Genomic DNA, 25,187 nt, shown 5'->3' on the forward strand with positions numbered 1-25,187 from the left:
TAAAAAAACAAACAAACAAACAAAAAGTTAAAAGAAAAAAAAGAAAGAAAAAAAAACTTTTTTTTAGGAGGTGGGGACATGGCCTTTGGTTTAGCTTGTGCCAAATGGGTTAGCCCTTGAGCGGCCTGAGTTTGGCCTCTTTCCTGCACCTGACTTCCCACCATCACCTTGTTTCCTATTCTATCTCTATCCACTGTCCTGTCTAATTAAAGGCATAAAAAGACAAAAAAATAACTTAAAATAAAGAACTTAACTTTTTAAGAAATAAGAAGGAAAATTTAACACCTGACAATTTGTGTTACCAAATAAAGTCCTACAAAAAACTTAACAGCTACTCCGTGGAAAGGTGAGAGTGTGAAGAGCTTCTTGTAAACCTGCTCCATTCATGAAATTAAGAGGTTTAAACGCAAAATCACAGCTCACAAAAGCAGAGCAAGTAGTGAGCCGGGTTCTACCAAAACTGTGCAGGGGGGCTAAGCTGGTCAGGGTCTTCGTCCAGATGCTTCCCAATCAGGCTCCAGCCTCCAGCAGCACAGGACGAACACTCACAATCAGCCTCACATCAGAGCTGGGTTTATAAATCACTCAGGAGAGGAGGTGTGGTTGCAGCTGTCACAAAAATGACTCATACAGGCAGCTGAGGAACAAGTACTCTCACAGCTGGTACTTGCGGGAAATCCAGAAAATGCCGCTTTCTCATTTCGAAACAAAATGTATTGGTATCCAGCTGTTTTCTCGAAGCTACGGCTATTTAAGTTAATTCTTTATTCCTCCCACAACAGAGACATTTACAGCGTTACAACTGCAAGTAGATGGGTGCAAATATTACAACACAAATGTATAGAAAGCACAGGCTATAGCAGCGATCACCCAGAAACTAACTGTCATAAGTGGAGCTTGGTTTGGTTGGTTATGGCACACTCTGCATAGAGCCGGAGGATCTGGCACAAGCTCTTGCTCTTCCAGGACAGGTTTCTGGCCACGGTGGACACACCTAGCATTCTTGGAAAGTTTACTCCTCAGCCGGCATGAGTTGTTGTGAGAAAAGCTGTCATATCTGTGCTGGGATTGGTATAACCCAAGAACCTGTTCCACTGGCATCAACTCCACCAAAAGACAAGCCAAAACAAGACCGTGAAGGATCCTGTCATAGGAGTAAAAGCTTCCACAGGAGATCTCAGCCATAAGCCTTGATTTTAACCTTTTTGAAGAAGCACCCGGCATACTATGGCACAGGTAACATGCTGTGCTAGTCATTTTCTTAAAGTGTTTATGCCAACTTGGTGCCATAAAGCTCAGAGTGTTGATATGCTGAAATTATCTGACTGGCTAAGTATTTATTTTCCCGTCAGAGACCTGATGAAGACTCAGTTTTTGGTGCCTCCAGGCCACTAAAGCCAAGCCCTGCAAAGGATCAAAAGATGATCCAACCTAATCAAAACACACACCTGCCAAGTTGCCAATCTCTCAGGGCCTCAGGCGTCTCTCTGAGACATGTACAAGAAACAAAGAACTCTCTGCATGTGAGTGAAGAAGCTGCGCTTGTGCTTTATCTCACCACAACAGTAGATAAGATAGCGAAATCCTGCCAATGCAGCTTTCTCCTCCTCAGTTTCAGGCTCCTTACGCACCTTAACCTCTAAACCTTTTAGACTTGACTCTTGGACTCTTAGATCTTGCTTTGATTAAAATGAACACAAACAAAAGCAAATAACAAAGTCATTTTTTATTAAAGATACAAAGGTCATGGAGTTGTGAGGAACAGAGTTCAACAGATTCTCAGATAATGAGCAGAGTTCATCAGATTTGGAAGACTCAGTTAGTCAATGACCAGATCGTGTTTATCATGTTATCTTTGTACGACTCGTGTTAATGCAGCAGCTGGTCAACATCCCGTTTTGTGACCGCACATGTCAGCACGCAGTTTTCAGGGTATCGACTCCCGGGTACGTTTCTCCCGCTGATAAGCACGATGGGGAAAATGGAGTGAAACTTGATGATTTCTGCCACAGAGTCGAACATCTGCAGAGGTGGAAAAACACACCACGGTTAATTTGATGCTGACGACAATGCATGTTACTCGAGATACATAAATTAATTTTTAAAAAAGTGATGGATGTGTGGATGATTTTTTTTTTTAATTACGGCTTTGAAAATACATTCGTATTTGGTCACTAGTACAGTGGCAAAGGGGTGGAAAAATATCTGGTACATTTCAGGAATGTGTTAAAAATTTCCATTGAAATTTTACCTTGATACCATTGAACATTTTCAGGGTTTTCATGAATATATCTCAAAAACTAGATTGCCAAAATATTACTTTTATTTGTCACCGTTCATGGCTTTTGTTGTTTGGTGAAAGAAACCATTTAGAGATATTAAAGATGATGAGCAGTTATAATGAAGCAGCAGCAAACAGAAAGGATCGAGGTCGTTTATGAATAGAAAGCACAGCCTAAAGAGAATAAACTAAATACTTTGACATTTTTGAATTGGACTTTTTTGGGTGCTGAGGGGACATAAGGAATACATCTCAAACTTTGTAAATACCTTAATCGTCTTTTATTTTTCACCATTCTTAAGCATTAAAGGTCCCATATTATGCAAAAATCACTTTATTAAGTCTTTTAGTGAAATTTGTGGGTCTTTGGCTTTCATCCCAGCCCACAAAATGTGATATTTAATGACAAAACCTGTACTTAGTAGTGCTTGTGAATCTTAAATCCTGACCTAAAATGAGCTGTTTGGAATTTCAGGGATTTGCCGACGTCAGTGATTCCCTTTTATGACCAATCAGGAGCCTGATTGGCCTGATTGGTCCACCTGAGCAGACCCCTCTACAACAGAGGGCTAGAGAATTGACTGGTCCTGAATCCAGGTGCATTACCAACCATCCTCCAACAAACCTTGGACCCTGGAAATGTGAGTATTTTAAATGCTGTGTGCTGTGGAGCAGATGTAAGAGCTTTTCCTCAGTGTCCCCCTGTCTCTGTGTTAGCTTCAGGATGCTAACTTTAGCTGCGGTTAGCCTGTTGTTTTAGCCTGTAATGTTACGGTAAATGAGCTTCGCTGTTTTCTAAACATTGTGCACTTGGAGCTCGTGGCGCCGCTCTCAGTGACGCGGTATCAGCGGTGGCTCATTTACATATGACGGCCACGCCCACTAAACCAGAGCGTTCTGAACAGTTGGAAACAATGCTGCTGTGCTTCATTTATTGGCTTTTTGGACCAAAACATGTTACTACCATTTCATGAAGACATCAATGATCCATATTAAACTGCAGAAAAGGAGCAGAATATAGTACATTAAAAGTTCTTCAGCTCTGAAAAAGATTAGAGTCATTAATTAATGTTCGTTTTTGCATGTTTGCATGTTTGCATGTTTAAATAACTTGTAATGTAATTTTGCCATGTTTGCATAAATATCTGCTTATAACAAACAAAAATCTTTAATATACATACATGTATATGACTGAGTTACTGCAGTTAATTTAGATTGCAAAAAATTTCCTGTCATTTTCGGTAAATTTTAGAAAATACCTGAAATTCCCATGGAAAATTTCCAATGTTGAAAATTCTTGGAATTTTGCAACCCTACTTACTAACAATCAAAAATCTATGGGCATTGAGAGAAAAACAGATGCAAAAGTTCAGTTCGGAGTAAAAAGCTGCAAATATGCAGCTGAGGGAATGCACAGAAGTGTTCCCTGATCATGGGGTTGTACGGTCCTACATCTCTGAAGCATTTGTCTAAGTTGTATTTTTCCATCAAGAATCATAGAATAATTTATAAATTTAATTGCTTTATTAATTTAATTCACTTGTACCTAGCACCACTTAACTGAATCGAGTCATTTTGTTTCTGCGACAATCTCTTTTTAGAACTACATCATCTCCTTACATCGTTAGATCGATGTCCTGTTCCCAGGATGTATTTGTTACTGCTTTGGATGAATCGGATTTTCACGTTGTAAACCTTCTTGTCGTGATACACAGCCAACACCAGGGGTTCACTGTTGGTGTTAATGGAGCAGTCTCGAACCAAAAAAGCCCCATCCTGTGACAGTTAACATGACAAAAGAGAGAGATCAGACCTCAGAGATGTTCAGATTATTATTTAACGTTCTCTCAAAAGTGAAGTTACTGTACCCTGTTCACCAGGTGTAAGGCGTGTTCAGCGTCGACACGGTTACAAGGCCCAATGTACCAGTCTTCTTCACCATAGGTCTTCGGAGGTCATGTAACACAATTCAGTGCGTCAGACGCCTCAAAGTATATAATGCTTTATGACAACAATGTGAACAAACCTGTTGAGGTTTCCCCATTGGAACGAAGTCATGCTGGTCAAAGTCATCCTTAGTTTGAGGCCACTCATGGTGGTGAGGTTTCGATGCGACCCTTTCTTTAAAGAGAAGCTGACGCTGACTTTATGAATCAATGACTGGGAAACTTATGCTTGTGTTTTCAAACATTACTCACCCAAATTTTGATGTGACCTGAAAGAAGAAAAAACACACATCAAACCCAAGCTCAGCTGTTATGTAGTGAAAAATGTTAGAAACAAAGTGAAACCTTTTGTCTAGATCATGAGTCTCCAAATCCAGAGAGTGTCTTTGGTTGGTGTGTTGTGTAGAAAAATAGTCAGCTCTCTCCGGCCCTAGAAAACAGGTTTACATGATTATTTTTCAACTTAACATTTCAGTTACAGTTGTTCTTTATTTCTTACCTCTGGACTGTGGACTGTATTCTGCCTGTTAGAGGTTTTAAAAGATAAAAAAAAACATGTTTCAAGACAGGCATAGGACATGAAGTGAAAGTAGATTGCAGTATAATATCCACAGAGGTATTGTGTGAAGAAATGGCATAAGGAAGTAACAAAGGATGTTAGGTAGGCTGCTGGATGTTTGCTTACTTACTTTCTTTGGTGCTCTCTGACCACTAAAATGAAAAAAAAAGAAAAAGAAAAAAAAGAGTCTTTTATAAACATCTGTGGTGGGTTTCCAAAAACACATAATAATAATAATAATAATAATAATAATAATAATAATAATAATAATAATAATAATAATAATAATAATAATAATAATAATAAATTTAAATTAATTTACATTTTTATTTAAACCTTTTGATGCTATTTTGATTACATAATGTCACTGAGACAAACAAGCAGAAACACTAGTTTTTGGTAGAGACATTTCGGTCTTGGTCCTCAAAAGGCAGTACACTAAGAATCCGACACTGCGGGGGAAAAAAATAAAAAATAAAAAATAAAATAAAATATATAAATAAAAAAAAAATTGTATCAATCAATGAATCAATCAATTAATTAATCAATCACTCAATCAATAAAATGAAAAATAAATAAAGTTAATCAATCAATCAATCAATAAAATGAATGAATAAATAAATAGATAAATAAATAATGCATCAAAATTAATTTCGTTACCAATCTTGTGTTTTTGAGCCTGTTTAAAAAAAAAAGAAAAAAAAAAACAGCCCCTCAACATTTATTGTATAAAAGATAACTCATTTTAATCCATATCTCAAAATAAAATCTGTGAAATTATGTTATCAAATGGACATTTAAAGGGTTAAAATAATAAAAAAAATTAAATGTTTGTTATTTTTGATCATGACCTTCGTGAACTGAAAGAACTGAGCAAAATAACCCCAACAAAAACGGTAGAAAAAAAGTACTTTGTTTTATCTTTTTTCTTTCTTTTCTTTTCTTTTTCTTTTCTTTTCTTTTTTTAGCAGTTTTTTTTAGAGGAGATTTTTTAACTTGCCTTCAAGCTCTCTCCATTCACTGCTGTGACTCCATGAATGTAATAATAATAATAATAATAAAAAAAAAAATAATAATAAAAAAAAATAATAATAATAATAAAAAAAAAAATAATACTAATAAAAATAATAATAATAATTATTATTATTATAACAAACTTTATTCATATTGCACCTTTTAAAACAGCAGTTTAAAAAGTGCTTTTCAACAGACAGGAACACAACAAAGCACAGGGAAACAAAAACAGGACACAAAAACAAGACCCTGGCAACAAGCACAAGTCGCAGGAACCCAGACAATGCAACAATCATGCAACATAAAATGAGACCATAATGACTGAAATACAGGCTAAAAACATACACTCATTAAGAAAAAGAAAGAAGAGGCAGGTAAAAACAAAAAGCAGGACAGCAAATATGAATAGATGAAATTAAAATGATGATAGAAAAGTAAGAATAATAAAGTACTATATACTATACTAAATAAAAGGTAAGAGAAGAGCTAACAGACAGTAAAGCCAAAATAAGACAAAGATAAAGATGAAAGATGAAAGACGACATCACATAATAGCCAGTCTGTAAAAGTGAGTTTTTAAAAGTGACTTAAAAAGAAGCGACAGACTCTGCATGCTTCATCTCCTCTGGCGGGTCGTTACAAAGTCAAGAAGCTCTGGTGTAGAAAGCTCGATCACCTTCAGCCTCCACTTTGGAACGACCAGGAGACCTTTGCCAGAGGACCTGAGGCTGCAAGCCTCATATGTAACCAGTAGCTCAGAAATGAAGCTTGAGGCAAGTCCCATTAAAGCTTTTAAAGTAATCAATAAAATCTTAAAATCAATTCTTAAACTATCAGGAAATCAGTGGAGAGGGGCTAAAACTGGAGTGATGTTTAAACCAGCTTCCTGTTTGAATAAGCTCTGTAGTTCTTTTCCCAACCAGCAGAGGGCGCCACCCCCTCACTGAACAAACTAAACAACCTGCTCTCATCTTCAAGCTCTCACAAAGAGAGAAAAAAAGGGTCACATGAGGCTGAGTTAAAGCAAAGCAAAAAGAATCCACAGCAGGACAGCGGCTCACTGATACAAGTGTTGATTTGTCTACTTGTTTCATGTTGTGCTACAAATTAATCCAAGAGAACTCACTCTCTCCTGCGGGGTTCATGGAGAGCCAGACCAGACAGCCGGCTGGCCAACTCTGAGGCAAAAGGAGGAGGTGATGCAGAGCTCCTGGAAACACAAGCATCTCTGCTTTAAATCAGTGAAACGGTAATATTCATCGATATCACTGGAAAAACTTCAGCAATAATTGAACTAATTACCTGTATGAGTGCTGAGATGGTAAAAGGAGAAAAATAATGAATTATAATGAGTTGAGATGAAGTTCGTGATGACACACTGATGTGAGGATGTTTTTACCTGCTCTCCTGGCTGAGGTAGGAGCCTTTTAACTGTCAAAACAACACGTCAACATTAGTAAATTCACCCTTCCCCAAGGCCGGGATGGTGATTGAAGTTTTCATAGTTTCTTACCTAATTTGGTTGTTTTTTTCCTGCCAGGCTTCAAGTCTCTGTTTATAGCAGGCCCTGTGTGAAAAAGGACGTTTTATAAGGATGACCAAACTGTTTGCTCAAAGTTTAAGAATAGGTATTTCATTGATACACTGGGAAAAATGAAATTTTATCAAGTGTTTTTGTCTAATTTTCAGTAGAAGATGTCCTTTTAGACTTGAAATGAGCCACATTCATCTGACCAGTCCAGAAAAAATGTTTTATTCAAGTTATTAAGACATCAATGAGGTCTGAATTTCTTGTAACAAGTAAAAAAAAAAACTACCAATGGAACAAGAGCAAAGTTACTTATTTTAAGACAATATTCTAGTTTTAAAACATATTTTTGAGGAAATCTCCTTTCGTTCTATTGGCAGATTTTTATCATTTTTGTCTTTAAATAACCTGAAACAAGACATTTTTCTGGACTTGTCAGGTGAATGTGGTTCAAATCAAGTATAACAGGACTTTTTTTTTTTTTACTCCAAATAAGACAAAAACACCTGGGAAGATTTCATTTTTTGCAGAGTTCATCTTATCTCATCACATCAGGCCAGGAGTGTTAAATATTTTGAGGAGTCTGTGCTCCCTGAGTGCCCTTCCATTCTGCCATGTAATCAGTATTTTGAGCAACACTTTCCTATTTTTCAGAGCCTTTTACTTTGAGTCAGATCCTGAATAATGCAGCTTGAGTGACCCTGTGTAACTTCTGCTGAGCAGCAGTTTGGGACCAAGTGCAGAAAAGCCATAAAAGCAGTGAACTGAGGCTGTAGAGTCTTTAACACGGTTATATCTATCAACATTTTGTTAACGCTGGCTAATGGATGAGACTTAGGTGACTCCTGGGATGCCAAGTAAGGCTGAAACAAAACCTGTTTGTCAAAAAAAAAAAAAAATAATTAAAAGTCATGTTCGATTTTGAAATACACACCCGATCAAAATTTTAAGTTGAAAAATTGCAACAATTTATAGAGGGATTATTTTTTGTCAACAACAGCAGGGTGCAGAAGCACTGCAGAGTATAATGGCGGAGTTAACCTTTGGTCATAAAATCTTTCTTTTAATCATAATTAATAGGTTCACTCATTATTTACTGTCCATATTGAGTCCACGTTTGGTCAGAACCTCAGCCCCAAACCAACTTTTTCATTAAATAAGCAAAGTCAAATCTGTATTTTGAGTATCAGCAGTTATTATTGCTTGTTTGCAGTCAAACCTGGATAATTGAGGTTGGATAAAGAATACATGTTCTGGAGAAGTCCAGAACGGCCGGTGCTGCCGGTCGGCTGACGGCCGGTTCGACCGATGACAGCAACCCCCCTTGACAGCGGCCGCCGTCGTTGGGCAGAACAGGCTGTTGACAGACCTGCAGCACCGGCCGTCATAGGGCTGGACCGGCCTTTTATAGACCGACAGCGCACCCCTGCTGACAGCAACGGGCGGTTCTGCCCGACGATGGCCGCGGGGGGGGGAGAGAGACCAGTCTCATTGTTATGGGACGGATGTGCTTCATTTTCTATAACAGAAAATGAAGCACATCGGCTATAGCGGCCTTATTGGTAGTGGCAAGGGCTTTGCCTACAGCCATAGGGCGCCTGTTGGTTAGCGACTCAGACAGGAGATGTTTTTTGAACCAGGCTGTAAATAGGTTAATTTCTGATTTGAAAATGCTTTTTTCTGGCTTGGTTTGTATGTGACTTCTGGAGCCAGCCTCAAGCAAACACTCGAGAAACAGCAGATTTTAGCACTTCAGCGTTGTCTCATTTTCTTAGACCTGAGGTGGCCGCTTGGTTAATTACGGCTGCTGTCCGCTGAAAGTCACCAGTTAGCATGGTCACTATCAACGCCGAAACACCGGTTTCGCTGTAACCGTTGAAACTTGACAGAAGTTGCCTCTTTTGTGTAGAATTGTTTTTGACAGTTGTCCACAGAACAGCCTGACATTTTTATGCTGATAACAGGTTGAATTTAGCGTTTAAAGAATGCTAACTCCTCTGGATGAATGGAGCTAAACGCTGCTTCTGCAGTCGAGATGCAGTTGCATCTTTATGATGACGTAGACTGATTATCCCTCTATACTTTGTACTTTTGGAAAAGAAGAAATGGGTGTGAGTAAGTAAGCTATTGAAAAAAACATTTACAGTGAAACAGTCTGATCATCAGCTGATCAAAAGTTTTACTTCAGAAGACCAAAACCTGCACATAAAAGTGGATTCGATGTCATTTTCTGTCAGGTATTAAGCTTTAAAATTGTTGGTATACTTTCCAAATGTTGAATTGCTGTCTTGTCAGGTATGTCCTCTACAGAAAATGTCTTGTTTCAAGTAATTTGAAGACAAAAATTAGGTCTGAATTGGTTGTAACAAGTGAAAACAAATCTGCCAATTGAACAAGGAAAACTTGCAAGAAAATGCTTGAAATTAGAATAATGTCTTTATACAAGTAACTTTCCTCTTGTTCCATTTGCAGATTTCTTTTACTTCTTTCAAGCATTTCAGACCTCATTTTTGTCTTCTAATAACTTGAAATAAGACATTTTTTCTGGACTGGTCAGGGGAATGTGGCTCTAAAAAGACATTTTCAGCTAAAAATAAGACAAAAACACTCAATAAGATTTTAGTTTTTTGCAGTGTATTATACACCAAATCAGATTTTCATCACTTTACCTGAAGAGGGATTGTGTTGGATGTCTCTGAAGGTGTTAGAGTTTCCCTGATGATGAAGAAAGCAGAAAAAAGTGTGTTAAAATCTAAAGTGAAGTTGCTCTGTTGTAATGTGACATTCAGCACAGAGAGCTGGGACCTTACAGAGGAGAGTGAAGACAGACTCTGAGCCGATGAAGACCTTGGAAGATCCCTGTCTTGAAAGCAAAAGACAGTTATGATAGTAGTTTCAGCAGCTCTGTTGTTATCTGACAGTTTAGATACTCTTTATTATTCCTGTTAGTTGGTCGTCGGCGGTCCCAGCAGTGCGCTGCAGCAGCAGGCTGTATTGATTACAGAGCGCGAACACTCAGAGTGTGAGGAATTTAAAAGCCACATTCAGTATAAAGTTGTCCAAGTGCAGCTGTGCGGCGCCTGGCTGAGGGCCACGTCCAGGCTGGAGAGTAAAGGGAGTATTCACACTACATGGCTCCCCTCCTCTTTCCTTCCCCCCTCAGCTTCTGGATAATTGTAATCTCCCGCAGTCCGACTCAGCCAACAGATGGCCCTGGAGACCCACTGGCAGATCATGCTCACTCAGCATGAGCTCCCTGTCTCAGATCCACGCTGCTTTCATTCTCTCCACAGTCTGCGGAGGAGCTGCTGTTTTCTGCCTGCGCTTCATTCAGCCTCAGTCTAATTATGTCTGCCACAGATATTCTCTGCAGCCAACTGAAACCTTCTAATTGTGTTAACCGAACAAACATTTCTTTACGCTGAAGTTTCAACAAGTTTGGGGCCAAAAGTTTCTTGAATTTAGGTCAGTTAGTCTCTTCTGAAGCTGTTTTTTTCACATTCAAACCTGATGTGCTTTCTATGAAACAGACTGAAATGAATACTGATGTTTTTTTATGACCTATAAAAGTTGGCGACATTATCATCAGTTCAATCATTCAGCCAATCACAGGCTCTTTGTTATATTATCCAAAGACAACATTAATCCACCATGAACACTTGGCATGTGTGGAAAGGAAAACACTGAGCACATATCTTCAGTTCAACCAAAGTGCATACATAAGTATATTTATGCCAAAGGCAAACCAAACATTTTTAGACTTAATGGATGTACAGAGCTGATCAAAATCTTAAGACCAGTTTAATAATTGTTATAATATGCATTTTGCACATTTGGACCTTATTGAGGTTTTAAGTAGAGCTACAATATGCAAAAGCAAGAAGGGGAAGTGTGACAAAAAACATTTGAAACTTAAAAAAAAAAAAAATGAAATCGGTTGTTGTTTATCACCTGATAAAAGTTAAAGACGACAGGCTATTAAAGCTCAAATGTTCATTTTCTGTCAGGCATTCACACGGTCATACCCTACTGATGGCTAAAGTTAAGATGCTGTCTCTACATTTCTACATTTTTTGAAAGATCCTGAGCATTATGGAACAAAAAAGTCAAGTGTTACACCCAAAAAAATTACACCTGCACTGAGCCGGAGGATCCGATTGGCTGTCTGTCAAGACACAGGGCGGTACTCAAGCCGAAGGCCCTTACTGGTGCTGACTGCGGCGCGAAAAAACATCAGACAACATCTACAGGAAAAGGGTTTTAAAAACAAAAAATGAATTCAAAGACCTCGCCTCCTTCAACGCCACAAAACTGCCTGTTTAGACTTTGCCAGGGAGCATCAAACATGGGGCATTGAAAGGTGGGAAAAAGTTTTATTCTCTGATGAGAAAAACTTGAACCTTGACGGTCTAGATGGCTTCAACGTTACTGTCATGACGAGGCGATCCCACCTGAGATGTTTTCCACCCGGCACAGTGGAGGGGGGTCCATCGTGATCTGGGGCTTTTTCATTCAGTGAACACTGGAGCTTCAGGTGGTGCAGGGTGGTCAAACGGCGGCTGGTTACGTGCAGATGTTGCAGCGGGCATCCTTCATGACTGAGGGCCCTGGTCTGTGTGGTAACAGCTGGTTTTTCAACAGGACAACGCTGCAGGTCACAATGCTCAACACTTGACTTCTTCAGGAAGAATAACATCACTCTTTTGGACCATCCTGCATGTTTTTGTTCTGGTTTGAAGTTTTTTGGAATTTTCAGCGCAATGGTCCGAGACTTTTGATCAGATGATAAACAGCCTATTTCAGTTGACTTGTTGGTTTCAATAAATCACTTTTTCAAAGTGTTTTTTGTCACACTTCGCCTTCTTGCTTTTGCATATTGTAGCTCTACTTAAAACCTCATTAAGATCCAAATGTGCAAAAGGTGAATTCCAGCAATTTTTCAACTGGACTTAAGATTTTGATCAGGTCTGTATTTATGCAAAAGGGAAACCAGACATTAGTGGGGCAAACAGACCGTTTTTACAAACAGCTAAAAAAAAAAAAAGGATTAGTGGCATGCATGAGCCAGGTTAATGGCCTCAAAGAATGTTGGATTTGATAGAGGTTTACCCCACCAATGCCTCCATTTAAGACCCATAAGGTAGAAATACCAATGTCTGATTTGCTAGATAGCAGTGCACTCCCTCTTCTGGCCTCCTGCTTCTTCACTTTTTATTAGCATCATTATCATTATTATATTGTCATTGCTTAGTTTATTATTTTTTATTATTATTATTGCTAGTTATTATTACTTATTATATTTTTATTTTTATTTCGTTATCATTATTATTACTATTAGTAATCATTATAATTAGTATTTTTATTTATTTTTTATTATTTTTTTTTATCCTTGTGGTTGTTTTAAATATGAGTTTCTGTGTTTCTTTTTATATAATATTTGTTATTATTATTTATTTTATATTTATTTAATTATTCATATATGTGTATGTTTGTATGTATTTGTATGTATACATACATGTATATATGTGTGTATGTATTCATGTGTATGTATATACATATTTATTCTTTTATTTATTTTAGGTATTTTTTTTAATTATTTGTTTAATGTTATAATTATTATTTTTTATTATAATTATCATTATTATTTTTTAATTTATTCATTTCACTGTCATTGTTTCACTTTACTTCTAATTCTTATAACGGTATTTTATTATTAATTTATTTCTTAGTTTTCATTGTTATTATTATTACTTTGTATATGTATGTATGTGTATATAGCTTATTATTTTCTTTTCCTTTTCTCTAAATATTTTAAATATTTAATTGAATTACTTTTTTTTATTTTTTTTAAATTATTATTACTATTATTATTATTTATCTTACCTTATTTTATTTATTCATTTATTTTTTATATATATATATTTTTTTCTCTCTTATGAAAAACTTAATGCAGATTTGGCCCTTTTTTTTGGGGGGGGGGGGGGGGGGGGGGTGGTGGTGGTTATATGCATGTTCATTGTAACAAATGGTAAATTTTTGCTCACCTTGTGCCAAAAATTCAATAAAAAAGAATGTTGAAAAAAAAAAAAAGAAAAAAAAAAAAAGAAAGACCCATAAGGCAGGATTACAGCGCCTCTTCAGCTTTTTAAAGGCAGACATTGCACAATACATTACCGTTTGAGATGAAATATTCAAAGACAGTGGACAATCCTTTGGAAAGGTGGCGAAGTGTAGCCATACAGCAAATTCAGATTTAGGAGACACAACATTGTTTCAGTGAAAAAAGCTAAAATAAGGGGGACAATCTAAGTCTCAAACTAGCTAGGCTTGCTGCCGTCGATTTAACAAGTTTGATTCGCTCTTTTCTTTAATACGTCTGAGCCCTTTCAAGATGTGTGTGGTGAAACTGCTGTAAGAGTTATTCATCTAGGTACTGGGGCTTTCCTCAAAGCAGCTTTCATACGACTGATTTTATTTTTGAGTTTTTTTGCTGTGCGCTCGAAACACCATACACATTTACTCTGTTTAAGTTCGCCAAACTTTCTCTTTCTCTTTGTTTACCTGATTGACTGACAAATAACAGCTGTTTGTGTCTTCTTGTGATTAAGTCTCCATTTCTTGAGCTGAAAATGCTTTTCTTGATCTTTTCTCGGTCACACTGTCACCCCTTACCAGATTTATTGCAGTTTGAGTGGTAGACATGCACAGTTTGAGTTTGTTTGATAGGATTTCCAGGGGGTTATCCTGTATTATGGTGTAATCAGCATCTACATTGCTTTCATGGTGGCCAACGTTGAAGCCAAACAGGCCGTTATAACAGAACGTTAGGATTAATGGTCCAGTTTGTTTAATGGATGGACATACATGGGCTCTGAACAAAACAATCCCTACAGTGAAGCATGGTGGTGGCAGCATCATGCTGTGGGGATTTTTTTCAGCAGCAGGAACTGGGAGAACAGTCAGGATTGAGGGAAAGATGAATGCAGCGATGTACAGAAACCCTAAATCAAAGCCTACTCCAGAGTGACTTTGACCCCAAAATGGGGTCAGAAGTTAGGTAGAGGTTTAATCTGCATGACTGATTTCAAATGACACTAGTTTAAGTCAGACTGCTAAAAGAAAAGTTATAAGATGAGAAAAATAGATGGGGGTGCCAATTTGCCACAACGAAAGAGCTGCATAAGGATTTATTTGCCACAAACTAACAAAGCCTCCTTAACCCTTCTTCGACCTCATCAGTGGATTCAAAATTAGTATAAAAACATAACAGATTTTTTTTTCCGTTTGATTTTAGTAACTTTTTGGAAAACTGAAGACTTATTATTGAGCTAATTTAGGCTCAACAACACACAAACATTTTGATATATGTGTGGTTAATTTTTTCTCAGTTTCTGCTGATGGACTCACTCTCACAGCCTCCTCCTTTAAGGCGGACAGGAGCCACAAAAGTAAGATGCATGTCATCAAACATTAAAGGTCAGAATCACTCCCACAGACAGGCAGCATTACTCAGACCGAGACTGAACGCGCTGCACGACCAGAGAACAGTTTTGTGGTTTGCTGTTGCTCAGTGTTTTGGTACTTATAAGAAGTGCATAGCAAAAACAAACCAAAAAAAACTCCAAAGAGGGACTGAAGTAGAACAATTTAACAGAAAAGATAAAACATGTAAACACTTCGAAGGACTGAAAAAAAAAAAAAACAGTCCACGCTTGAATCTGGGCAGCCTGGAATAGAATTGAAAGAGGAGATGAAAACAACAGAAAGTGAGTACCTGCATACTCTCTTTCTTCATACAGAGGCCGTGCAGGAAATATGTGCACATTTAGCATTTCCTCCTGGTCATCCACAACGTCATACTCAGGCTCCAGCACGCTGTTGTTCACACATGTGAAATTTCTGTGTCTGTCTCTCCGGCTGCAGTCCTGTGCAGAGACGACCACAAGTTTTACCTTATTAAAACTACACACAGGCTAAAACTCATTGCACATTTTCAAACAATGCAAAACTTAATTCTGCGGCACATGAAAAACAATCTTCATAATATTTGCAAAAATCTGGAGTCCAAGCCTTTGTAGGTTTATACTACTACAGGAAGCGAGATGAAGTATTGCAACACAACTTGCTTTTAGTCTGAGAACGAACACGTAACAACACTGATTTACAGATAAAGGTGTCAAGTCAGTGACACAGTGTTGAATTGTCTGATTATAAACTGTCTATTTCTGTCACATGATGTAAAATGCGTTGTCGCAGTGAAATGTGTTCCCCTGTGAAAAACAAGTGAAAGTGGAATTAATACATTAAGGGTGCATCATTTAGAGCTGCTTCCTCCCTGTCTATTTAAAACTGCTGCGCATCACAAACACGTCTTTATCGATGAAGACAAGACTTAAGATGAACTTGTTTTTTTTTGTTAGTCAAGTCCACATTTTTATTACATTTCATTCACTCACCTCAGTTGTTATAATCTTTCAGTTAGGATTCCTTATAAAACTTATAAACTGAAGACAAAATGTGCGTGCATCTTAACTCTGAACAACATGTGCCCAGAGACTACAGATACAGAACTAACCTTTTAGATACCGCTGGCATATTTATGGAAATGTTAATCAATTTGCATTGACCCTGTAAATGAAATGAATAAATAAAAAATCCATCCAAAGCTCATATTATTAAAATGAAAGATAAAGCTGAATGAGAAAGACTTACTCTGCATAGTGGAGCCAAAAATGTTGACATTTATAATTAACAGTTTTGACTGCACATCTGGTCCAGCCTGATTGGCCTAACAAAGTATGTAAAAAGTCATTAAGTAAAATTATGTCCTTTTAAAAAGACTTTTTAATGGAAAAAGTCTTGAAATCCAAATGTCAAACTTTAGCCTCAGTCAACAAAACACTCAGGACAACTTTACAGCACTTTGACGACATCAGAGAACAAAGTTTCCTCCACCAAAAACTTTCAAAAGAACAAAAGAGATTTTTTTTTTCCTATTGTTTTGTTCAAATCTTTCAATTAACCACAGTCCTAATTAAATATACCAAACATTTGTTTCCTCTTCTTCTTCTTCTTCTTTTTTCTTAATTATTTAAAACTTTGATGTCACGGAGGCAAAGATACAGGAATATTTATCTGCTATGTTTTTTAAAGAAGGTTTTGGGTGAAGACATTCTTGTCCTGTAATGTCTTCAAAGGATAGTACTTTAAGAATCAGACACTGCGGGAAATAGGTAAATAAATGAATAAATAAGTAAGAAATTAAATTAATAAAAAGCAATACATCAAAATAAATTTTATTAAAAATCTTATGTAATTAAGCCTGATTGAAAAAGAAAACCAAAAAAAAAAAACAAAAAACAAAACATAAAACGAAACAAACAGATAAAAAAAAACCAGCCCCTAAACAATTATAATACATATAAAATAACTTATTTTATATGTATTTTTCCAAAATGAATAAATGAAAAAATCTATAAAATCATGTAATCAAGTTATCATTCAAAGGGTTAAATTAATTAAATAATTTAATTTGTTATTTTGAAAATTAGGACTAAAGGTAATTGAAATATATAAGCACAAAACAAAAACAAACAAACAAACAATTAAAAAGACACACAAAAAACAAACTCACTAACTAACAGAAAAAAAAAAAAAAAAAAAAAACATAGAGAAAATAGTAATTTGTTTTGGTAGAGTACATTTTTGTCCCCGGAGGGTCATAAATTAAAGGGTTAAATGGTAATTTTTTTTTTTGGCTTTTTATAACATTTTGTCCATGACCATGTTTGCATTTAAAAGAGTAGATAAAGTTGAGTTAAGATGAGTAACTCGGCTACCAACTTTCTCAATTTACTGCTGTGACTGCATGAATACAATAATAATGATAATAATAATAACAATAATAATAATAATAAAAATAATCATGATAATAACACATTTTATTTATAGAGCACTTTTCGAAACTGAAAGAGGTTGAACAATCATAAAAATCAACGCCCTTTTTTTTTTTTTTTTTTTTTTTTTTAAAAGGCCTTCGGCAAAATAGTTATTTTAGGAGAAAAACTGATGGCAACTTTTGGAAAATAGTTATTCATCCAAGAAACACGTTTTTTTTTTCTTTCTCTCTTTTTTTAATAGGTTAAGGACAGTTTTTATCTTATACTGTGATCCGTACTCCCCACTGTCTGCACACTCTTCACTCCAGTCCAAAAGGTGCTGATAACTCATCGCCCAAGGCAGCTTCATTTTCTGGTTTTAAACACTCTGGTGAATTTTTTGGAATATTAACAACTCAATGAAATATTTCTCTGCCCTTGCTCTGTTCACTGAAAACTCCTGTCTGTATTCAGAGCGTGCAGATGGAGCACACACTACCTTCAGATGAGAGTAGTGATCAAATCAAGCAGAAGGAGAGGCTGTCATCGTGCTACAAACACTCTGTGGTTGACAACTGTTTGTTTTAAACCCAGAACAGACTCTGTCTCATTAGTGCAGCTGCACCTTAGATTTTTATTTCTGTGACTCATATGAACTTCAGCCTCCAAGCCTCGGGCTAGAGAAGACTGACTGGGAAGTACTTTTTTGTTTTGCTAAAGCTTTAAGCATTTCTGGAAAGCATGGTGAGCAAACAATGTACAGAGAGCAGCTCAGACACAGTATCTGAAGTTAGGAGCAGGTTTGCTTTTCCAGTGACACAGCTGAGTGTGCTGTCGGCAAGAAATCTGCACAAATTTACCAACCCGAGGAAGAGTGGAGAGAAGCAGGGTTTGATTTCCTTAAGACATGAACTATAACTTCAGTTTTGATGAATAATCAATGCATTAAATGAGTTTAAAGCTCCTGTGAATAGCTGGATGTGAAGCAGACTAAATGAACTCTGATGCCTTTTCATGACATATGAATGCAAAAAGTCCAATTGCATCAAGATTCATCATTTATTTTTAGTTATTTTTTAATGTGTTAAATGCAAAAATGCCAAAACAGCCTTTTCCTTTTTACATTTTTCATGGCAAATGATGAAATACCTGATTTGTTGATAAAAAAGAAAGCATGCAGTTCTTACACGTTTACAGGAGATCAAAAGTACCACTGTGTTCACAGGGGGCATCAAAATCAAAACGGTCTGAATGTTCCCCACAGGAGCTTTAAGCGAATATTTCTTGGCTGACCTTTAAAAGGAATGTTAATGCATCCAGTAAAAATGAAAGTAAAAATTCAGCCCTGGTCTTCTCGGTGTTCTTCTTGCTCTGCACTAACAATGACAGAGCAGAATAACTCTCTTTCCTCCTTCCTGCACTAAAATGTAATTACACAGGGGGCTGCAGCCTCCCAAAGCTTCCCCTGGGAACATTCATGTGGAACCATCAGGGAGAACTGTGAGTACGAGCACCATAACTCACCATTATCACAGCAGACTCATGGCGGTGCGCCCTCTCTGCAGCTAACGAGGGAGTGAAACAGAAATGAAAAACATAATTAGTTTAGAGTTCTGCTGAGGAATTTGGCCTTCCAACACTTCTTCGTCCTTGGACTTTTTCTGCCTCTGAGGAAGAGGGATGTCTTTATAAGCTACTGAACAGAGACATTCGTAGCCTTGAGCTGTTCTCTCTTGGCTCCTTGTTGGTTGATATCACTTAAAATATTTTATCTTTAATTAAAAGACACAATTTCTGTTTGGAAACCCACATTCACCTTGGTTGAGGAGCAGAATGATGTTTTACTTCTGAATTGAGAAATTACTTTTTGTGACACGGCAGCGTACTGACTTATTACCTGCTGAATGAAAAGTTCCTCCTTAATTAGAAATAAGTGGACCACCTACATGTGAGGCTCCACAGGGTTCACTTTTAGGTCCTTTATGATTGTCTATCTACCTATCTGAGTCAGATTATTCAGCACCACTGCTATACTGATCACACTCAAGTGGCAGCAATGACCTGTCATTTGTTTTCCTGTATTACTCACATCAAATTCTGGATGCTGGAAAAATGTCTTTGTCTTTTTGTTTTTATCTTTTATTAATCAATTTATCAATTATTTCGAATATACAATACAGAACTACTCAACTATTGGTTTACACAACTTCAGATAGATGAAAATTAAGGAAGTCAAATACTAACATAACAAAGGAAAATAACAAAAGAAAATTAAATATTCAAAAAGGAGTGAGCAGAAACTTGTTAGCTCTCATCCCTTTAGCTAATCGTAATATAAACATATATATATATATATATATATATATATATATATATATATATATATATATATATATATATATATATATATATATATATATATATATATATGCATACGTACAAACAAACATTCGTGCATACTTTCATATAAACACATGCACCTAAATACACCCACATATTTACATATATACTTATAGACATAGATACCCACAATCACATTGGCTTCTCTGCCTCTCACCCCCATGCAATATTATTTAATTATTGATAATAATCATGAATGGTCCTTAGCCAACTTACCCTTCAAGTAACCTATTTTTTTACCTTTTTTTAAACTGGTTAATATTTGGACCCTGCATGAGTTCCTCCCCTATATTGTTCAAAAGCTTTACACCAGAAGTAGAAATACAGAAGTTATTTTCCCCTCTAAATCAACTGCTTTAGGTCTAGGCCAGAAAAGAGGCCAGAATCTACGAATAAGCTTTGATTCAACTGTTTTCTCAAAGCTCAGGTGCAAAGAGTTGTGCAGTCTTTTTCTCATCATCTTAGACTTATTTTCCAAGGTAAGATAATTTCTTTCCTTCCTAGATTTAAAATGTAAAAATCAACACATCATTTTCTTTACTTTGAGCTGATTTTAAGATTGTTGAACCACCCTTCATTTGCTATCTTTGACTTTTTCTACATTGGTTCACTTTTTGATTTTCAAATCGCTCATCAATCTGGGCTTGTGTCTGAAAGTGATTTGTTGTTTGGTTTGTGAAGCTGCAGTCTTCTCCTTTGATCTGTTGCTTTAAAAAAGCAAACAAAATATAATATTTTCCCCAATTTAATTCATAACTTTTTTTGAACTAATATCATGATTCCATCTTCATGGTAATGAGACTTAAATATTAAAACAGTACAACTTTTTTTCCCCCAAATATTAACTCCATCATAAGTTACAATCATAGACTTTAAGAAAAAAAAAATGGGCAAAAACTGCTCCCCTGGTGGCTGGCTGCAGTATAGGGCAAAAAAATCCATCTCCCCAGCCATTCCAGATAGCTGTGGTCAAACTTTGAAAAATTTATACAGCTTGTAGAAACGTTTCTCACATCTGGTTGTTGTGGTGATTTGAAGATATTATTTGGCTGCCTTTTATTTAAGTCCTCTTTTTTCTGAAAAATGTTGTTTTCATAATTATTAGAGGTTAAAAATGAGACTTTACATCACATTTAACAATGATTGACATCCACTGTTCTTGTGTATTTATTTCAGGGATTGTAAAATTTGTTGGGAGGGAGAGCCAAGAAGAGATTAGACCCTCAAAAGAAAAAATCTATATTTCTGTTCTGGCTCCACTCAGATTCTCTCTGAGTCCCTCATAGCCTCTACTGCGCAGACTCTGGCTGCTAATGGCTGCGCCTGTGATGGGGGTATTTTGGCTACAAAACTGTACAATGGTAAATGGCGGAGCCACGCTGTCCGCTCTATATACAGTCAATGTTTACAGCTGACGTGTTGATATCTCAGCATTTACACAACTTTTACATCACAATTCTGAAAATGTATACTTCTCTCTATATTTATTCTGGATACAGGCATATGCTCAGAAATTATTCATTATTTTTACTGGAATGGTGGAAAAGCAGATTCTGGTTTACTGATAGATATAGCATGGTGTCATCGGCAGAGCGTCAGAGATTGAGGCGTGTTATTACATTAATGCACCATACACCATTGAATCTAAAACAGTGCAATTAATGCAAGGCAGGGATTTATATGGTAGAGACTAGATGAGAAAAGAGATATTATACCTTTGGATTCTGAAAAACAAGCTGATTTGAAAAATTTCTCTTTGTAAAATGATCCGAGTTATCAGCCAAGCATTGGGCTGCTGTTTTAAGAAAACTTATTTTTAAAAATCTATCCTGACTTTTTATTCTTCTTCAGACCCAAACTACAGAGCAGTTTCCAAATTTGCCTTTGGAATACAAAACTACAACAACAGCTTCTGTGGTTGTTGCCAAAGCTTGGTTAAATTTATCTCATTCTTAACCAGGGGATCGATCAAAGTGTTGAGTTATTTTTGGAGGTGGCAAATTAAACACCAGGCTTTTAGTGGTTTCACAGAACCTGGAGAGACATTGGTGAGAATTTGATCGTCACATTCGGTGACAGCAGACACTGATGCATGTGCCTTTGTCACGTATCCTCTGAGATGTTTTGTGCATTCTAAAATCATACTTCTTCAAAAATAAGATAAGAGGCTAATCGTGCAGTTTCTGACTGACAGGATTTTATTTCTGAACTCCTTTGGGTGGGAACAGGAGGAAGGGAAAAAAACAGGAAGCAGGAAGGAAATATACCCAGAATAGAAGTAAGGACATTGTGAGAGATGGTGGAAATGCCAGGAGACATTACAGGCTACCAACTCACAGTCCCACAGGGGAGCATCACACCCAGTATTGGATTTGGCACTGTGGTCCAGCACTCTGTGGGGCCGTCTGTCTACTTTGCAGAGCTTACTTGGCTTGGGGAAGTGGTGCTGGATGAGACGTTTAAAACGGACGGAGATTAGATTCACGGAGCTCACATCTGAGGTTGAGCAGCTAGTCTGAGAAATAAACTCCTGCCCCATGGAAATTGGGAGCAGAGGATTTGTGGCAACTCAAACCAGCTGCCTACTTAAGGATTTGTGACCTGTTTTTTCAAAGGGCAACAAGAGAATGTCAGCTACAGGGAGCCAGAGCTACTTCAGCACTCCATGTATACGGGTTGTTTAACTTAAAGAAATGGAAAGTATTGCTCTTTTCGATTCTCCTCTGCTCTAATTTATTTTCGTTTTGGTGTCGACATTGATATTTCTGAGTCCAAACAGTTCTCTCTCATCTAACTTTGTATTCACACAGCTGCTTTGGGAACAAGCACAGAAGTGTCTGCTGTTACCCGAGGGCATCAGAGGCTGGCTGTCCCAAGCGTTAGCACAAAGTGTTTTTTGCTGTCAGTAACAAACTCCCACATGATGTAACCCTCACTTCGACCACCTTTGAGGCTCAGCTTGATGTTCCTGCTCTATTTCAGGTATCTGCAAATGAATGTTGACACTACTTTTTGATATTTTTGAATGAGAAATTTCTGCTTTGTTGTTGTTTTTTTTTGTAAACTTGCAGCAAACTTAGAATAACAGATGAGAATATGAGACTCTTTAAAATTTTAGGCCTACTTATTTTGAGGAAAATGCAGCACACTGCAAAAACTGAGATCTTATCAAGTGTTTTTGTCTTATTTTCAGCAAAAATGTCTTTCTAGACTTGATATGAGCCCCTTTCACCTGACTAGCCCAGTAAAATGTCTTATTTCAAGGTATTCAAAGACGAAAATGAGGTCCAAACTGTCTGTACCAAGTAAACAAATCTGCAAGTGAGATAAGAAAATATGCTTTATTAAGACATTATTCCAAACTTGACAAGCACATTCCTCTTACCGCACTGGCAGATTTGTTTACTTGAGGTAAACAAATCTAAAATGAAGTCTAAGCTACCTGTAACAGTTTAGACCTCATTTTTGTCCTCAACGAACTTGAAACAAGACATTTTTCTGGGCTAATCAGGTGAAAGGGGCTCATATCAAGTCTAAAAAGACATTTTTACTAAACACATGTCAAAACACTTGATAAGAGTTCAGTTTTTTGCAGTGCATGTTTACAGCTTACATATTTAGTTAATTTATGCTATAGTGTTACAGGACAATAAGCATTACGTGCAACGAAACATGTTAATTTTTCAATTTCAATTATTTAACTAGCCTAATACAATACATTTTTTCTTAAAAGTGTTTTATCTTCTATCATAGAGCCCTCATTCTTTGTGAACATAACGCACAATGCACATGAATCTTTTCTACTTCTCGATTCTGAGACTCCTCTCTTGCTGTGTGACACATGAGCAAAAAAATGAAAAGTATTAATAACATATGACTGTGTTTAAAGAAAAAAGGAAAATAAAAAGTAACAGCCAAAAAAAGCGCAGACATCTATTCCAAACTTTGACAAACTGTAGAAGTAAAACTCCTTTTCCTCTTGAGAGCACTGATTGTTCATGTTTTCTCTCAGAGCAACTGGAGACTTATTCTGGAGTTTGATCAAAGCTGTGTTCTCTACTCCGGCTCAAAGCTAGTCTCTCCGTGTTACCATGCCTGTCATTTACATCTATTTTAAAACAGCATCTTTCGACCACAGCAGTTAAACGCTTGGGATAAATTCAGCTGTTGCTTACCTTTTCACAAGACGCGAACAAGCACACCTGCATCAGTGGGTGTCCTGCAATTTGTGCCTCTTTGGTTACAGAAATAGAGAGTCTGCAGTTTATCTCTCCCTCACAGGCGAGCACTAACACCTGGGCTGCTTCAAGACTGAGTGTCGGCGTTACACAGCCCACTGCACTAACCCAAAATGACTTCCTGTGTGGTGAAAAAACGGCCTATAACCTCAGGTCTTGCTGTTGTTTGTGACATTTACGTCTATATTTGACAGCTTTTATGTAGAGTTTTCTCAAGAGACAGTCAACATTCTTAGGGATTTAGATGTTTTTATTGTCAAGATTCTTACTCAGGGTTACCTGCGTTCTTCTTTGTAACTGTAATCATTGCATCATTAAAATGCAAGCTCTTGAACCATCTCTGAAAACAGACCACAGACCATTGTTTTACAGGAAATCACGGTGAAATGATTCTGCCTATGCGACAGGTATGTCACTTAATTTGAGCGGGAACACGGTGACATTTCAACATTTGCTCTCGGTAGAAGCAGGGTGACATTTTCTCCTTTTATTAGATCCTCATCTGACTTCAATAATATACCAAACAAGAAGGTGAACCTGAAATCCAATTTGTGACAGTATTTTCTCAGGCTTAACCTTTTAGAGTGATATTTAACCAAGTTTAATATTTTCATTTCATGAAATAAACACTAAGGAAAGATCAACTTCCTGCTTGGTTGTTGATGTCAGTAAAAAATTGGACCTTAATTTCATTGAATCCTCAGCACCCAGAGTAGTTAGTGTCTGTTTGGAGCTGACTGTTGAATAATGAACTCCCACTGAGGCAGTTAAGTGTGACCATGACACATATTCTTAAGGAGATGATACATTTCTTATTGCATCACATCTTAATTCACTGTACTGTTATGCTCGGCTCCATATTGTAAACCGTAGACAAAATACCCGCGTCACAGACGCTGCCATTGGTAGTTGTTGTGCAGCCAGAGTCTGCACAGAAGAGACCGTGAGGGATTCTGGGAGAATCTGAGTGGGCCCGGGTGACAAAAACATAATTCTTTTTTTTTTTCGAGAGTCTAATCTTTTTTTGACTCTACCTCCTGACATATTTTACGATCCCCCCAAAAAATACACCAGAACGTCAGCTGGCAATCACCGTTAAATGTGAAGTGAAACCTCATTTTTAACCTCGTGTAACTACTGAAAACAAAGCTTTTCAGAAAAAAGAGGACCTGAATACAAGGCAGTCAAATTATATCTTTAAATCACCACAACAATTGGACGTGAGAAACATTTCTATGAGGTGTAGTAATTTTTTAAAGTTTGACCACAGCCCATCTGGAATGACTGGAGAGATGGATTTTTTTTACCTATACTGCAGCCAGCCACCAGGGGGAGCAGTTTTT

General features: G+C 37.0%; 1 protein-coding gene across 2 annotated transcripts; it reads right to left on the reverse strand.

Annotated features, from left to right (window-relative positions):
• Positions 1-1,784: 1,784 nt before the first annotated feature.
• clnk (cytokine dependent hematopoietic cell linker) lies at positions 1,785-23,911 on the reverse strand. 2 transcript variants are annotated; one of them, XM_074674495.1, is made up of 17 exons: positions 23,782-23,911; positions 18,731-18,771; positions 15,103-15,253; positions 10,139-10,191; positions 9,998-10,043; positions 7,314-7,367; positions 7,200-7,231; positions 7,103-7,113; positions 6,927-7,010; positions 4,917-4,938; positions 4,727-4,751; positions 4,573-4,657; positions 4,480-4,496; positions 4,308-4,402; positions 4,150-4,227; positions 3,902-4,057; positions 1,785-2,022 (listed from the first exon to the last, which is right to left on the reverse strand). In XM_074674495.1, exons 2-17 carry the CDS (start codon positions 18,731-18,733, stop codon positions 1,870-1,872), a joined length of 1,065 nt encoding a protein of 354 aa, XP_074530596.1. In that variant the 5' UTR covers positions 18,734-18,771; positions 23,782-23,911; the 3' UTR covers positions 1,785-1,869. The 2 variants fall into 2 exon arrangements, with proteins under 2 accessions (XP_074530596.1, XP_074530595.1); XM_074674494.1 differs by lacking the exons at positions 18,731-18,771; positions 23,782-23,911 and adding an exon at positions 18,394-18,635.
• Positions 23,912-25,187: the final 1,276 nt, after the last annotated feature.

This window comes from Halichoeres trimaculatus, unplaced genomic scaffold (assembly GCF_033239565.1).
Source record: "Halichoeres trimaculatus isolate MK-OKI-2021-1 unplaced genomic scaffold, fHalTri1.1 fHalTri1_scaffold_7, whole genome shotgun sequence".
Classification (NCBI taxonomy): Eukaryota; Metazoa; Chordata; class Actinopteri; order Labriformes; family Labridae; genus Halichoeres; species Halichoeres trimaculatus.